General features: G+C 44.8%; 1 protein-coding gene across 2 annotated transcripts in view; it reads right to left on the reverse strand.

Annotated features, from left to right (window-relative positions):
* Window positions 1–5252: 5252 nt before the first annotated feature.
* Window positions 5253–18247, reverse strand: part of LOC120993806 (protein D7-like) — a 41677-nt gene continuing 28682 nt past the window's right edge. For both annotated transcript variants that reach the window (XM_040422273.1, XM_040422272.1), the window contains 3 exons: window positions 17920–17980; window positions 15487–15545; window positions 5253–5381 (listed from right to left, as the gene is read on the reverse strand). In XM_040422273.1, coding sequence (XP_040278207.1) covers window positions 15506–15545; window positions 17920–17980 — 101 coding nt within the window. In that variant the 3' untranslated portion in view covers window positions 5253–5381; window positions 15487–15505. The remainder of the gene's footprint in view (window positions 5382–15486; window positions 15546–17919; window positions 17981–18247) is intronic.

Consider the following 18247-nt stretch of genomic DNA (forward strand, 5'->3'; position numbering starts at 1 on the left):
CGCATACTGCAGACTAGGGATCGACCGATATTGATTTTTTAGGGCCGATACCGATAATTTGTGAACTTTCAGGCCGATAGCCGATAATTTATACCGATATTCTGGGAATTTTCATTTTTGAGAAAAAAAAAAATTCCTACACAAATCTGCTGAAAATTAATATGTTTATTGTTAATGTGTATTTTTTTTGTTTATTGTTAATGTGTATTTTTTTTTTATAAATCTTTTTCATTTATACTTAATATTTTTGTGGTTTTTTTTTTACTAACTTTTAACCCCCTTAGGGACTAGAACCTTTGTCCTATTCACCCTGATAGATCTCTATCAGGGTGAATAGGATCTCACACTGTCCCTGCTGCTCTGTGCATAGTGCACACAGCAGCATGGAGCTGAACATGGCAGCCAGGGCTTCAATAGCGTCCTGGCTGCCATGGTAACCGATTGGAGCCCCAGGCTTACACAGCTGGGGCTCCGATCGGAGGAGCAGGGGAGAGGGGATCCTGTGGCCACTGCCACCAATGATTAATACTGGGTGGGGAGGGGGGGGGGGGGGCGCACTGCGCCACCAATGTTTTTACTATTGGCCGGGATTGGGATGGGGGGCGCACTGCGCCACCAATGATTAATACTGGGGGGCTTGGGGGGGCGCACTGCGCCACCAATGAAGATAAGTCTCTCGATCATTCATATACAGGAGGCGGGAGCTGGCTGCAGAATCACATAGCCGGCTCCCGACCTCTATCAGCGGTAGCTGCGATCCGCAGCACCTGAGGAGTTAACTACCGCGGACCGCAGCTAGTACCGCTGATAGAGGTCGGGAGCCGGCTATGTGATTCTGCAGCCAGCTCCCGCCTCCTGTATATGAATAAATGAGAGACTTATCTTCATTGGTGGCGCAGCGGCCACAGCCCCTCCCCTCCTCTTATGTTCTATCCCCTCATTGGCGGCAGCGGCAGCAGCAGCACAGGGGGAGGAGACACTGCTTCCTTCTCCCCTGTGCTGCGGAGGGAACACAGAGAGCGCTGAGAGCAGCGCGATCTGTGTTCCCCATACGTTATCGGTATATCGGCAAAATAGATGCCGATACCGATAACGTTCAAAATCCTCAATATTGGCCGATAATATCAGCCAAACCGATAATCGGTCGATCCCTACTGCAGACCCAATCTGAAAAAAAAAAATAGACATGGAAACAAAATACATTTGTGTGCATGAGGCCTAAAAGTGCTTTTACACAGACCGATAACCAGGCCAAATATCAGATTTGAGCCTTTGCAGAAACACTTGTTCCCAACAACTGCCCTCTGTAAAGGGTGTCAGCAATCACCCGATAAACGAACTTGTTCACTGGGTGATCCTTTTAGTTGGTACCTTAACCACTGTTTTGCCCGGGCAGTGGGAAAAGTAGGTAACTGGAGGGGGAGGGCTGCTTTAGATGCTGCTTTCTCCTGAATGGTAGCAGCTAGAAACATGCAACTGGTCTTGTTTGAAGTAGTGACAGCTAAAGTCCAAGCAACAGAGGAGAATTCACTGTTAGAAATAGAGTCGGGAATAGTTGCGATTTCACACTGGTGTTTTGGCTTTCCATCTGAGAGATGTATTAAAGGCCCTCACAAGCGGTCCAAAACAGATCAGTTTCCCCCCTAATGCATTCTGAATGGAAAAGGATCCGCTCAGTTTGCCTCCGATCAGTCTCCATTCCGCTTTGGAGGCGGACACCAAAACATTACCTGCAGCGTTTTGCTGTCTGCTTGACAAAACTGAGACAAACTGATCGATCCTGGCACACAATGTAAGTCAATGGGGATGGATCAGTTTTCTCTGACAATCTGGCACAATAGAAAACAGATCAGTCTCCCATTGACTTTCAATGGAGTTAATGACTGATCCATCTTGGATGTTACAGATAATACAAACGGTTCCATTCATGATGGATGCATGCGGTTGTATTATTGTAACGGATCAGTTTTTTGCAGCTCCATGACAGATCCACCCAAAACACAAGTGTGAAAGTTGCCTAAAACCTGCTTTTACTTTCACCTTCAGCTGCATTCACAGCATCCAGATTTCTAATTAGCGATATCTTCCCCTGTACTGAACATATTGCTGTCATTCTGGTATTGTTTAAAAGCTGACATTCCAAGCTTTCAGACAAGATCAGCACGTTTCTAGCTACCATTCAGCAGATCGTAGCATCTAAAGCAGCCCTTCCCCCTCCAGTTAGCAGCTTTTCCCACTGCCAGAGCTTGACTCCGGCAAACCAGTTAGGTGGTTTTAAAGGGTTGGTCAGTTTCCTATATTGATGACCTATAGTCCAGATAAGTCATCAGTAACAGATTGTCAGGGGTTAGTCTCCCAGCAGCCCACATGCAGGAGCTGTGTTTTCTTCACTGGTTTCCTGCACACTGCTGACCTTGCAGCTCCTCCATCCCATTTACTTCAATGGGAAGGAACAGGCGGGTGTAACTGCTCCATCCCTTTGACGTAAATGAGACAGAGGCGCTGCAATTATATCTGGTCTCTACTCCAATGTGGACAGCGAGCTGATAAACCGTGAACAGAACAGTGTTCGCATGAGCTGACTGGTGGGGGTCCCAGGAGGCAGACCACCGTTCTAATATTGACGACTTAGGCCAGACTCATGAGAGAGTTGAATGTGAAAAACTGTTAGTGAGAGGTCCCATTCTGGCCTCCGCTCCACTAACAGGATCACAAAGCACTAGGGCTCATGCACTCAAACATTTATGTCAGCATCTGATCTGCATTTTTTGCGGGTCTAATATGTCCACCCCCAAAACAATAAACAGAACAGGTCCTATTCTTGTCCACATAATGCACAAGGATAGGACTATTCTATTATGGGCCAGACGTTCTGCAAAATGCAGAAGGCACATAGCAGATATCAGTTTTGCGGATCTGAAATTTGCGGACCGCAAAACAGCTACGGCTGTGTGCATGAGCCCTTATACTGATTTATAATGCTGTGTCACCAGAGTCCAGAAACCTATTTACATTGCCATGGCTCCAATTCTGCTCAAAGCATAACTATAGACACGCAGTCCTATTAATGACCCTACTTGGTAATTATTCCCCCTTTGTGCCAGCACACAGTAATAATGCCCACAAGTGTCCGCTTCATAGTAGCTATGCCCATATTGTTCCCCCCTCCACAGTAGATATGCCCAGATACGTTCCCCCTTCACAGGAGGTAAAAACACCACACAGAACATTAAATACTCACCTAGTTCCCCGATGATCACAGCTCTGCTGCTGGCACTCCCTAAACAGCAGGATACTGTCACACAGTGCTTGCTGTGTACAAGAACAGGCAGATCCCCGGCCTGCACCGCTCCTCCTACAGTGGCCTATAAACACCGACAGATGAGAGCTGGACATACCTCAGTCGTTCCAGGACCATGGAACAGCCACTGAAATCCAGGACAGTTGGGAGGTATGGAATTACACTGACATAATACAATAGATTAAGACTCACAGGGTTACACAGCATTATAATGCCATATGATCCTGTCAGAAGAGGGGAGGTCAGAATGGGACCCCTTATACTTTATAGCATTCAACTTGCTGGTGTGTTTCTGGCCTTTTCCAGAGCGACAAGTCCCCTTTCCATTCGCGGGGCCACCTTTATTTGAACTACTATTCCACATTACAGTCTCCTTATCCAGTGCCATCTGATGAAGGCCCGTCACCAAAAACATTTATGCTGCTGGAATACTATCAACTTGCAAATTATCCCTCAGAGTGCTGAGCCTCCATCTTACTATGGTCACTGGTCTGTGACCCATCTCAAGCACCAAGTTCAGGATAAAGTGCCATTACAGTTCAACCATTGTGAGAACAGTTTAATGTGAGTGTTGCTAGAACTTATGAGCATTGTTAGTTAGTGTTTATGTATTCTAGTACATTTACCAGCACTTGCACCAATGTCACATGCCTTGTTGAAATGGTGTAATTTACTATATACTGAGCCTTTAAACCACTGAATACCAGAAGAATGGTAAAATGTAAATTCATTACTGTGGGTGACAATCCCTACAACTACTGGGACCATAGCAGGAAATTATAGTGATGACATCATAGGTAGACTGGTAGCATACTGACAATATGAAGGAAGTCCTATACCTTAGATAGAATGGAATGGACATTGCACTGAAGACAAGGGAAACACTGACTGTACATGTACTGCACAGGAAGTACATACTGAGGGACAGTAAAAAGTCTATACCACAATTGTGGCAAAAAGGCACAAATATGGCAACCATACCATATGCCCCATAATTTGCTACTTTTTAGGCTTCTTGCAGGACATCATGTGGGCCGCCACATTTACTACAACTTCACCAGAAATTATATCCGACGTCTGCACCATCTATGATCTACTGTATAATGGAAAAGTACTGAAAGCATGTAGAACAGCACCAAGGTGACAGCATTATGTGGATAGATTCCAGGTCTCATGTACATGGCCTTATAAAGCATAATGCTGAGGGACCCGGTCAGAGGGGAGGTCAGGATGGAAACTCACACTGCTACATGCAGAGAGTTTCTTGCATTGAACTCGCTCACGTGTCTCTGGCTTCAGTCGAGTAAAAATCCAGTGTTTCTGTAGGCACTAGCAAAAAGTAGTTGCTAATGCAAAGTAGTGTACAACACCTCAGAAAAATTGCTAGGCTAATAGCAGCACAATACCACAGAGGGTTTGGAGTCTGAGCTGAGGCCACCTAGTCCGTGCATCCTGAAATCAGCTATGACCTCTAAAAGACAGGTCTGAGACAGACCAGCCTGCAAGAAATATTGGGAATCATTTACTACATTTCATGCCTCTATCATAAAATGGTCACACTACGCCATTTTGCAACTTTTTAAATGCCCATGCAACACTTGTCTCATGGGTGTTTTTATGTCACGTTCTACACAGGTGTTGGAGTGGTAGAGGTTGGACCAGGGCCCTAGCAAACTTGCACTGTAAAAGGAAAAAAAAAGTAAATAAAGGATCCCGTGTGAGAAACTGCACAGATGGTTGTGATGTAACCATAAGCTTGTTACTCCACATGAATAAAGAAAAAGCCATCTTAAGTTTTAACTGCATCCACAATTCCTCCTGCCATCCTTGAGAGGAGAGCTATACAACTCTGACAAAAAAAATAAAATAAAAAATTCTGTAAGGAAATCTGGCCAGTAGGAACACAAGACATTAGGCATATTGACAAGTCTAAAATATAACAACATTTTTCAAAATTGATGTTTATTAGATTTTATAAAAGCATGTCACCAACATTAAAACTACTTAAAACCAGTAAGTCTTGAGAGATCTGTAACTCTTCAAAACATGCAATGTTGCCCCGATCCTCATGTGACCAAGCCTAAAAGAAAATATAAATAGTAATTAATACTAATATAAATAGTAATACAGTGTACAAAAGCAGGACCATTTTAGACCCACAGCAAGAGAGATCTGAAAAAAAACCAAAAAAAAAAAAACACTGGATCAACTTTCTTTAGGCCCCTTTCAGAGGAGCAGGTGTCACACTCAGGACTCTCAGAACTTCACCCATCCTGAACTTCCAGCACTGCCGGGGTCGCATAGCATTATATATTGCTTTAAGATGCTATTTAACCCTTACAGTTCTGGAAAGTATTGGATAACTGACAGCATTATGTCAGTGTTATCTAATCAATTCCAGAGCTGTAAGGGTTACATGGCATCATAAACGAATATAATGCTATGTGACCCCAGCAGTCCTGGAAGTGGACGGGTGCTACGAGTCTGCGGCGTGACACTCGCTTGTCTGAAAGTGGCCTTAGGGAAAGTTTCCTCCTGTCTGTTGTGCAACAATGAGATTCTCCTTTTGATCCCAGAAGTGTACAGGAGTGTGGATTTCCAGAGGAAGCAAATATGTCCCATTCAAAGATTAAAAAGCCTAGTAGACTGAATGGAGCAGTGGTGTGCAAGAGTTTTCTGACCAATGGTCCATTAAAAGGGGTTATCCCTGGAAAAGTACTTATCACCTAGTCACAGCATAGGTAATAAATATCACCTCTGGGATTTCCCATAGTCGGGAGATTGTGGGGTTCCCAGAGTCCCCTCTCTGAATGGAGTACTAAGTCTGCCCACTTCTATGAGACACAGGGAGTGCCAGTTTACTGCTCTGTTCTCTTCTGGAGCAGAGTAGTGGACAGGTGGCAAATAAGTGAAGAAAAAGGTCCCGGAGACAATAGAGATCCTCTGTCAGCTCTTCTTTATTAATCACATGTAGAAAACGGACATAGCCACCTCATACACGGCATGGACGTTGATGCGTTTCGGGTGAGTACCCTTAGTCGTAACACTTTGCCATGTGTGACCCCACAATTTAAAGGAGTTGAAGTACACCTCCTCCAAAATCAAGGAAGGAGTCTTCAGCCCCATAGGCTGCCACACACTGACACCTCTTCATTTACTACATCAATCACAGGTTTAATTAGTAACACACTGTGCAGGCTTTCTCTGGACATATTAACCCTGGGATTGCCAAGGTATTCACTCCCTGGAAAGAAAATCCGCACAGTGTGAACATACTATCATTCCACAAATTAAAAACATGTAGTACAAACAAAAATGACCTTCTGCCCTGCAACAGGCTAGAATTGATTGTATCGTAGCAAATTTCAAAAAAAATTAATAGACACCAGCGGATAGATAACCATCTTGCAGTCCCTAAAGCAGACTAGAATATCTACTGCTTACAGGTTGCAAGGATTGAATGTGTGTAACATAGGAAGGTAACTTTTAATTAACCCTGGGTGCGCTGGGTCAAATAATGCTGCGCATAAACCAGAATGGAGGAAGAAAACCGTCCTATGTGACCAACGTCCTGTGCACAGATGAACAGATGTGTGTGAGGTCCGGACTATTCTGGACTTCCAATTAGTTATAAGTTAGGGGAGATTAGTCCGGTAAGCATATATTGGACCATCATGCTGAATCAGTTCTACAATAAAAAAAGTCTACCTATTTTATTTGATGATGATATTTTATATCAAGCTCTCAAATCGGGTTGTAGAATTGTTTCTAGAAAAGCCACCACTTTGTCCTGCTCGCTGTCTCCATCCCTCTACACTGCCAGCAGCATGGTAACTAATTTCAAACCTAGCTGGCTTAGTTACAAAGGATTTACAAAATGTGGAGGTAATCCCTGTAAGACCTGTAACTATGTGTTTCCTATAAAATCATTTGACAATTCAGCCCACTCGTGTAAATTTCCCATCTGCAGTTATATCAATTGCAATATGGAGGGTGTTATTTATGTGATCAGGTGCACCCATTGTGATCTGATGTATATAGGCAGCACAGCCCGTAAATTTAAGAACCGTATTCTTGAGCACTTAAATTATATTAGTAACCCGATCACCTTGAATATTTCAAACATAGCGAGGCACTTCATACAGAAACATGCCTGCCAGGTGTCATTTTTTCAAGCATATGCTATAGAGAGAGTCCTGGCGCCCAAAAGGGGCGGGGATCATCGGAAAAAAATCCTTCTCCGAGAGGCCTACTGGATTTTTAGACTTGATACTAGAATTCCAGTAGGTCTCAACTTGAAAAAAGAACTAATGTATATTTACCAGTGAGCTATAAAACACATAGATTGGCCTTAAATACATACCATGTGAAAGTTCAGCATGATGGTCCAATATATGCTTACTGGACTAATCTTCCCTAACTTATAACTAATTGGAAGTCCAGAATAGTCCGGACCTCACACACATATCTGTTCATCTGTGCACAGGACGTTGGTCACATAGGACGGTTTTCTTCCTCATTCTGGTTTATGCGCAGCATTATTTGACCCAGCGCACCCAGGGTTAATTAAAAGTTACCTTCCTATGTTACACACATTCAATCCTTGCAACCTGTAAGCAGTAGATATTCTAGTCTGCTTTAGGGACTGCAAGATGGTTATCTATCCGCTGGTGTCAATTATTATTATAATTTTTTTTTTTAATTTGCTACGATACAATCAATTCTAGCCTGTTGCAGGGCAAAAGGTCATTTTTGTTTGTACTACATGTTTTTAATTTGTGGAATGATAGTATGTTCACACTGTGCGGATTTTCTTTCCAGGGAGTGAATACCTTGGCAATCCCAGGGTTAATATGTCCAGAGAAAGCCTGCACAGTGTGTTACTAATTATACCTGTGATTGATGTAGTAAATGAAGAGGTGTCAGTGTGTGGCAGCCTATGGGGCTGAAGACTCCTTCCTTGATTTTGGAGGAGGTGTACTTCAACTCCTTTAAATTGTGGGGTCACACATGGCAAAGTGTTACGACTAAGGGTACTCACCCGAAACGCATCAACGTCCATGCCGTGTATGAGGTGGCTATGTCCGTTTTCTACATGTGATTAATAAAGAAGAGCTGACAGAGGATCTCTATTGTTTCCGGGACCTTTTTCTTCACTTATTTGCAGCCTGTTACAGGAACACTCCCCTAGGGCCTCTGGAGCCGGGATTACACATTCCACCAGGAAGGTGAGCTGGACAAAGTTTTCCATATAGTGGACAGGTGCACTGGAGCTCTGTTGAAGGAGGAGACTGTGGGACCCCTCATTCCCAGAACATGGGGTGGGAATGTCCCAGTGGTCATACCACCTATCAGAAATTTATGTCACTTATTCGAAGGCTGGGTGATCAATAATGTGTGAAATACCTCTAATATTAAAGGCAAGAGATCCCTTAGGGACAATGTTACAATTGCATTTTACTCATTTTGGGCTAATAAAAAAAACAGCTGTAGGTTTTTTTTTTTATTAAAATATATTCAACCGTTTTTCCTCTACAGCTTCAACTTTCAGTGCAGACTACCATTTTTCACACCGAATCTGCCAGAGGTCAGGCAGCTGCTCTGATGACTTGCTCTGTATCCCTTTATCTCCGAACTCCTGATAGCTCAAACACACATAAAAAAATTCAAACTGAAAGTTTAGCCATAATAAAAGTGCTTAAGAGCTGTCAGGAAGACTGATCAAGCCATCAGAGCAGCTCCCTCAACTCTGACGGAGTCAGTATAGCACAGAAAGCAGAAGCCTGTAGATGCACTGAATGTGAAATCTGTACAGAAAAAAAATAAATTTGAAAAGTAACTAAAATGAGCAAAATGCTCCATAGCCTCATTAAAATGAAATCTGGTCAGAAAATTGCTTTTCTGATCTCCACATTACAGTGGGCAGTGATCAGGAAAGAGGAAGTGTTTTTAACCACCTCAGCCCCCAGTGCTTAAACACCCTGAAAGACCAGGCCACTTTTTACACTTCTGACCTACACTACTTTCACCGTTTATTGCTCGGTCATGCAACTTACCACCCAAATGAATTTTACCTCCTTTTCTTCTCACTAATAGAGCTTTCATTTGGTGGTATTTCATTGCTGCTGACATTTTTACTTTTTTTGTTATTAATCGAAATTTAACGATTTTTTTGCAAAAAAATGACATTTTTCACTTTCAGTTGTAAAATTTTGCAAAAAAAACGAGATCCATATAGAAATTTTGCTCTAAATTTATAGTTCTACATGTCTTTGATAAAAAAAAAAATGTTTGGGTAAAAAAAAAAAAAAAAAGGTTTGGGTAAAAGTTATAGCGTTTACAAACTATGGTACAAAAATGTGAATTTCCGCTTTTTGAAGCAGCTCTGACTTTGAGCACCTGTCATGTTTCCTGAGGTTCTACAATGTCCAGACAGTACAAACACCCCACAAATGACCCCATTTCGGAAAGTACACACCCTAAGGTATTCGCTGATGGGCATAGTGAGTTCATAGAACTTTTTATTTTTTGTCACAAGTTAGCGGAAAATGATTATTTTTTTTTTTTCTTACAAAGTCTCATATTCCACTAACTTGTGACAAAAAATAAAAACTACTATGAACTCACTATGCCCATCACGAAATACCTTGGGGTCTCTTTCCAAAATGGGGTCACTTGTGGGGTAGTTATACTGCCCTGGCATTTTAGGGGCCCAAATGTGTGGTAAGGAGTTTGAAATCAAATTCTGTAAAAAATGACCTGTGAAATCCGAAAGGTGCTCTTTGGAATATGGGCCCCTTTGCCCACCTAGGCTGCAAAAAAAGTGTCACACATCTGGTATCTCCGTACTCAGGAGAAGGTGATGAATGTGTTTTGGGGTGTCTTTACATATACCCATGCTGGGTGAGATAAATATCTTGGTCAAATGCCAACTTTGTATAAAAAAAAAAATGGGAAAAGTTGTCTTTTGCCAAGATATTTCTCTCACCCAGCATGGGTATATGTAAAATGACACCCCAAAACACATTCCCCACCTTCTCCTGAGTACGGCAATACCAGATGTGTGACACTTTTGCAGCCTAGGTGGGCAAAGGGGCCCATATTCCAAAGAGCACCTTTCGGATTTCACAGGTCATTTTTTACAGAATTTGATTTCAAACTCCTTACCACACATTTGGGCCCCTAGAATGCCAGGGCAGTATAACTACCCCACAAGTGACCCCATTTTGGAAAGAAGACACCCCAAGGTATTCCGTGAGGGGCATGGCAAGTTCCTAGAATTTTTTATTTTTTGTCACAAGTTAGTGGAATATGAGACTTTGTATGAAAAAAAAAAAAAAAAAAAAAAAAAAAAAAAAAAAACAGCATTTTCCACTAACTTGTGACAAAAAATAAAAAATTCTAGGAACTCGCCATGCCCCTCACGGAATACCTTGGGGTGTCTTCTTTCCAAAATGGGGTCACTTGTGGGGTAGTTATACTGCCCTGGCATTTTCCAGGGGCCCTAATGTGTGGTAAGTAGGTAAATGACCTGTGAAATCCTAAAGGTGCTCTTTGGAATATGGGCCCCTTTGCCCACCTAGGCTGCAAAAAAGTGTCACACATGTGGTATCGCCGTATTCAGGAGAAGTTGGGGAATGTGTTTTGGGGTGTCATTTTACATATACCCTTGCTGGGTGAGAAATATCTTGGCAAAAGACAACTTTTCCAATTTTTTTTATACAAAGTTGGCATTTGACCAAGATATTTCTCTCACCCAGCATGGGTATATGTAAAATGACACCCCAAAACACATTCCCCACCTTCTCCTGAGTACGGCGATACCAGATGTGTGACACTTTTTTGCAGCCTAGATGCGCAAAGGGGCCCAAATTCCTTTTAGGAGGGCATTTTTAGACATTTGGATACCAGACTTCTTCTCACGCTTTGGGGCCCCTAGAATGCCAGGGCAGTATAAATACCCCACATGTGACCCCATTTTGGAAAGAAGACACCCCAAGGTATTCAATGAGGGGCATGGCGAGTTCATAGAAATTTTTTCTTTTTGGCACAAGTTAGCGGAAATTGATATTTTTAATTTTTTTCTCACAAATTCTCCCGTTCCGCTAACTTGGGACAAAAATTTCAATCTTTCATGGACTCAATATGCCCCTCACGGAATACCTGGGGGTGTCTTCTTTCCGAAATGGGGTCACATGTGGGGTATTTATACTGCCCTGGCATTCTAGGGGCCCTAAAGCGTGAGAAGAAGTCTGGAATATAAATGTCTAAAAAATTTTACGCATTTGGTTTCCGTGAGGGGTATGGTGAGTTCATGTGAGATTTTATTTTTTGACACAAGTTAGTGGAATATGAGACTTTGTAAGAAAAAAAAAAAAAAAAAAACGCTAACTTGGGCCAAAAAAATGTCTGAATGGAGCCTTACAGAGGGGTGATCAATGACAGGGGGGTGATCAATGACAGGGGGGTGATCAGGGAGTCTATATGGGGTGATAACCACAGTCATTGATCACGCCCCTGTAAGGCTTCATTCAGACGTCCGGATGCGTTTTGCGGATCCGATCCATCTATCAGTGCATCCGTAAAAATCATGCGGACATCTGAATGGAGCTTTACAGGGGGGTAATCAGGGAGTCTATATGGGGTGATCACCACAGTCATTGATCATGCCCCTGTAAGGCTTCATTCAGACGTCCGGATGCGTTTTGCGGATCGGATCCATCTATCAGTGCATCCGTAAAAATCATGCGGACATCTGAATGGAGCTTTACAGGGGGGTGATCAGGGAGTCTATATGGGGTGATCACCACAGTCATTGATCATGCCCCTGTAAGGCTTCATTCAGACGTCCGTATGCGTTTTGCGGATCCGATCCATCTATCAGTGGATCCGTAAAAATCATGCGGACGTCTGAATGGAGCTTTACAGGGGGGTAATCAATGACAGGGGGGTGATCAGGGAGTCTATATGGGGTGATCAGGGGCTAATAAGGGGTTAATAAGTGACGGGGGGGGGGGGGGGGGTGTAGTGTAGTGTAGTGTAGTGGTGCTTGGTGCTACTTTACTGAGCTACCTGTGTCCTCTGGTGGTCGATCCAAACAAAGGGGACCACCAGAGGACCAGGTAGCAGGTATATTAGACGCTGTTATCAAAACAGCGTCTAATATACCTGTTAGGGGTTAAAAAAAAACACATCTCCAGCCTGCCAGCGAACGATCGCCGCTGGCAGGCTGGAGATCAACTCTCTTACCGTCCGTTCCTGTGAGCGAGCGCGCCTGTGTGCGCGCGTTCACAGGAAATCTCGGCCATCGCGAGATGACGCGTATATGCGTGCGCAGCGCTGCCACCTCCGGAACGCGATCCTGCGTTAGGCGGTCCGGAGGTGGTTAATACACAGTTTAGGTGTCTGAGCACAACCTTCAAGGTAATTTGGGCAAGTAGGGTACCCACATTTCATTGAGGGAACAGTGATTTCAATAGGTGTAATGCTTAAAAGGGTTATCCAAGACTTTAAATACCCTCAGGATACGTCATCAGTATATGATCGGTGGGGGTCCAACACCTGGGACCCGCTGTTCAGCTGTTTGAGAAGGCACCAATGCTCCTGTGCACCGCAGCCTTTGTACTCACCAAGCACTGCACCGTACATAGTATAGCGGCTGTGCTTGGTATCACACTTAGTCCCATTCACTTCTAGGGGGCTGAGCTGCATCTAGGCCATGTGACTGATTAACATGTCATCACTGGCCTAGGAAAAGCCAAGAGAAGGCTGCAGTGACGCTACTGCAAGAAGCCACCTTCTTAACAACTGATCGGCAGGGTCTGTGGGTGTCAGACCCCCCCACTGATCAGATACGAATGACCTATCCATTAGTCTCGTAAAACCTTTAATTTTTGCCATGGTGGCACTGCAAGAACACTGAACATTTGCTGCCATAAGGGGCTTTATCAAAAGTTGTAAAATGAAAAGCTAACTTTTCTAATGGGACCATTTTCCATCATTGGATAAAAACTACATAACTTCTCCTCAAAGTCCAAAACAGAACCTAAAAGCTTCTTCCAAAAACAGTACCAACTGTTCACTGGATAAATATCTCCATTTCCTAGAATATGATCAGAATCTGCTGGTATTCCATTACTGCCCTCTGCTGCTCACAAAGCCTGGCCAACATGTGGAACGTCGAGTTCCAGCGCCTGCTCATGTCGCACACAGCCAGTGAGATGAAGCAGTCGATGACTTGCGGAAATGTGCACACACACAGCGCACCTTCACCAGCAACTCAGGCAAATTGGGGTAGGTTTTGAGAAACCACTGAACCACAAGGTTAAACATGTGGGCTAGGCATGGGATGCGTCTGAGCTTGCCGAGCTCCAAAGCCGCCACCAAGTTACAGCCATGCCTTGTTGTAGGTTAAGTGGCGAGAGCCACAGCTCAGTCTGGTCTCTTGTCCCCTGCCACAGCTCTGCAGCAGTGTGCCGTTTGTCCCCCAAGCACATCAGCTTCAGCACGTCCTGTTGCAGCTTCCCCACTGCAGTGCTACACTGCTTCCAGCTACCGACTGATGACTGACTGGTGCTGCACGCGGATAATTCGGAGGTGGAGGAGAATTGGGGGTTGGAGCCACTAACGTAGGTGCTGGACGAAACCCTGATCGACGTAGGGCCCGCAATCCCTGGCGTCAGTAGCACCTATGCCATCCCAGGTTACGCCTCGCTCCCGGCCTCCACTACCTTCACCCAGGGTGCAGTCAGAGAAATATAGCGTCCCTGGCTAAATGCACTTGTCCATGAGTCCGTGGCTAAGTGGACCTTCCCAGTAACTGCGTTAGTCAGGGCACGTGTGATGTTACGGGACACATGTTGGTGTAAGGCGGGCACAGCACACCGTGAAAAATAGTGGCGGCTGGGAACTGTGTAACGAGGGACGGCTGCCGACATCAGGCTGCGGAAGACCTCAGTGTCCACAAGCCTAAATGGCAACGTTTCCAGGGCCAGTAATTTGGAAAGTTGCGCATTTAGTGCTATGGCCTGTGGGTGGGTGGCTGGGTATTTGCGCTTGCGTTCAAAGACATTTGTACGCTGCACTGGGACACTGAAGTGGATGTGGACGCTGATTGTGCTTGAGAAGGTCCAGGTGCAGGCCCGGATGCCTCCCGCCCTTTGACAGGGAATTGACCAGCACGCAACACAGGGGAAGAGGAGGCAGTGGTGTGACCCGCAGACAGATTGTGGACCCAGGCGTTTCTTCCTACTTATTACAGTGCTTGGATGACATGTGGTGGTGAGGTTGCTGCCTACACTGTCTGTCCCTTCCTATGCACAGCTCTCCCTAACTGAGCAATTTAGCGCAGGTTGCACTACAAACATATTGCTACCGTCACACACAATAGTCATTACAAGGACTTTTCGGTCTCAAGCTTTTTTTTTTTTACAAAAATAATAGTATTCAGTTACACTCCCTACACTCTATCCCTTCCTATCTTCAGCTCTCCCTGACTTCGAATTAGCCAAACACACGTCATCAGGTGCTATATAGCACCCGATGACGCGTTCCGGCCAGCCAATCACTAATGCCAGTAGCCAACATGGCTACTGGCATTACAGTAAGAGCAGTACTTGCCTGCACATTTATTGGATGCTTAGCAGCCAGGAAACATGTGGGGAGGAGACTCGCGTATTGCGCTCAAGCACATGCAGTACTCGGCCAAATACCGCCATGTGCCCAGCATAGAGATGCTCAAGATGAACTGGTATTTGGCCGAGCATGCTCGCTAAACACTAGTCTCCATCACGCCACAGCCGTCTCTTATCCCTGCTACAGCCAACCACCACAGGTTGTCCTCTCTAAAGTCTTCTAATCTTAAATAACCCCTTTAAAGAGGTTCTCTAGTCATTTCTTCTAATCAGTATTTAGTAATAACCTGTGGAAGATGTTTTACCTGCTACTGACCACTTCACTCCACTGATGCCACCTTCCCTGAAGTGCTCGAACAGGCTGTTAGCTCTTCCAAGCTCCTGACTAGATGTGGCCACTTTCTGTTCAGCTGCATTATGGACAAGTACTATGTAAAACATTTTTGCCACAGGTTATTCCTAACTATAGATTAGAAGTAGTGGCCATACAACCCCTTTAAGCTTTTGGCAGTTACAAACATTCAACGATTTACAAAAAAATAAAAATCGTACTTATTTCCAGTGCCCAAAGCTACTTCCAGTGCCGATTAGCTTTTGTATTACTGCCCAGCCTGTATGAAATAAAAAAGGTAGTACATAATTATATTTTAATTCCAGATAAATCCACAAAATACACTTCTAATGGTTTGCCAACATGGGGGGGCGGGTGAAGGTAATTTCTCATTTAAATTGTGCCAGTTCTGACATTTATGATTTTTTTTTTGACACTTTTTGTAATTTTATGCCAGTTTGACATGGCAAGCTGTGGTAATTAAATGAATGGCAGATTTATAAAACACACAGGTTAAGCCAAGTGGAGAGAGGGGGGAAGGGGGTGTACTGGAGTAGTTTCTCTACACAAGTGTTCTGTTAAAAATGTCCAAGTTTTTAAAAACGTACATTTTTATGTCGATTTACGGTCAGCTCAGTACTATGACAAAAGGGGTTAGGGGATTGTTTGATAGGATTTTTGCTAGAAGGCCACATTCACACGTCCAAGTGCCGGCCGTGCATGTGCTGCATACTGCAAATTACAGTGCTCGGACACAGACAGTGCTCGGACACAGACAGTGCTCGGACACAGACAGTGCTCGGACACAGACAGTGCTCGGACACAGACAGTGCTCGGACACAGACAGTGCTCGGACACAGACAGTGCTCGGACACAGACAGTGCTCGGACACAGACAGTGCTCGGACACAGACAGTGCTCGGACACAGACAGTGCTCGGACACAGACAGTGCTCGGACACAGACAGTGCTCGGACACAGACAGTGCTCGGACACAGACAGTGCTCGGACACAGACAGTGCTCGGACACAGACAGTGCTCGGACACAGACAGTGCTCGGACACAGACAGTGCTCGGACACAGACAGTGCTCGGACACAGACAGTGCTCGGACACAGACAGTGCTCGGACACAGACAGTGCTCGGACACAGACAGTGCTCGGACACAGACAGTGCTCGGACACAGACAGTGCTCGGACACAGACAGTGCTCGGACACAGACAGTGCTCGGACACAGACAGTGCTCGGACACAGACAGTGCTCGGACACAGACAGTGCTCGGACACAGACAGTGCTCGGACACAGACAGTGCTCGGACACAGACAGTGCTCGGACACAGACAGTGCTCGGACACAGACAGTGCTCGGACACAGACAGTGCTCGGACACAGACAGTGCTCGGACACAGACAGTGCTCGGACACAGACAGTGCTCGGACACAGACAGTGCTCGGACACAGACAGTGCTCGGACACAGACAGTGCTCGGACACAGACAGTGCTCGGACACAGACAGTGCTCGGACACAGACCCATTCACTCGAATGGGGTCTGCACCGCAAAAAAGTAGTTTGTGCACTATTTTGAGATGGAGGCACAGAGAAAACCCACACTCCATAGTGCTTCAGTGGCCTTCCGATCCATGACCCCATTCTGCATTGTATCTTCCAGACTGGATCTATTCAAGTTAACAGGTCTACATCCGTGATACAGTGCACACACAGCTCTTGCCTGTACAAGGACCTGTTATGGTCGTTAGAGTTGAGCGAACCTGCTTTTTGGCAGGTTCAGGTTTTAAGTGAATGTAATAGATTCTGTTCTCACGGAAGCTAATGTAATCCAATGCTGGCATGGCAGTACTTCACTCCTTTAGTGGCATTCCATTTTGTATGCCATCATAATACAAGTGTATGGCCAGCAGAATGTAACCCTCGGGGCTGGCCATACACTTTTATTATGCGGCATGCCGACATTGAATTACATGATGGATTCTGTGAGAATGGAATCAATTACATAATTCACTTAAAGGGAACCAGTCACTGGGATTTTGTGTATAGAGCTGAGGACATAGGTTGCTAGATGGCCAGTAGCACATCCACAATACCCATAGCTCTGTGTGCTTTTGTGTAAACACACACACACACACACACACTAACCTGAGACGAGTCCAGCGTGAAGGAGCTCCGCATCCTCAGAATCTCCTCCTTGCTCCCCAACGTCAGAAAGCTAGAGCGCCGTAATCTCGCGATCCACGAGCTAGCGCATGCACAGTGTCGTCATAGTCATGTGCTAGCTCGCGGATCGCGAGTACGGCACTCTAGCTTTCTGACGTCTGGGAGCAAGGAGGAGATTTTGAGGATGCGGGGCAGTGCTGGGCTCCTTCACGCTGGACTCATCTCAGGTTAATTTGCATATGTATCAAATTGTTTTTTTTTTTACACAATAAAAGCACACAGAGCTATGGGGACTGGGTATTGTGGATGTGCTAGCGGCCATCTAGCAACCCATGTCCTCAGCTCTGTACACAAAATCCCGGTGACAGGTTCCCTTTAAAACCTGAACCTGCAAAAAATAGGTAGGTTTTCTCAACTCCCCTGTACATGAGGCCCAGCACTGTCGCATGTATGGAGTTTCTTACATTCACTTCTCTGCAGTACAAACCTTGGCCATTCTTCATCATTTTGATAGACAGGTTCCTGATGGTTGGCTGCTCTAGAGCCACCTTTAAAAAGAAATAGAAAAAAAAATAAAAAAATAGATAAGCGAGTGTAGTTGGGGCCTAGTAATACAATAGTTCATGTGCCTGTAAGATGCATTGGGTCTTGGTTCAAAAGGTCAGATGTGTTGTGTGCTAGTGGAGAGTACCTTACTGGCTTCACTTCCCACAGCTGATCTACCATACCCTCTATAAGACCCTGCATTAGCTTTCACCATATAAGACTCATTGCCATCACTGTATGGTATCCACTCCATTATATTTAAAGGTGTT

Source organism: Bufo bufo, chromosome 3, assembly GCF_905171765.1.
Source record: "Bufo bufo chromosome 3, aBufBuf1.1, whole genome shotgun sequence".
Classification (NCBI taxonomy): domain Eukaryota; kingdom Metazoa; phylum Chordata; class Amphibia; order Anura; family Bufonidae; genus Bufo; species Bufo bufo.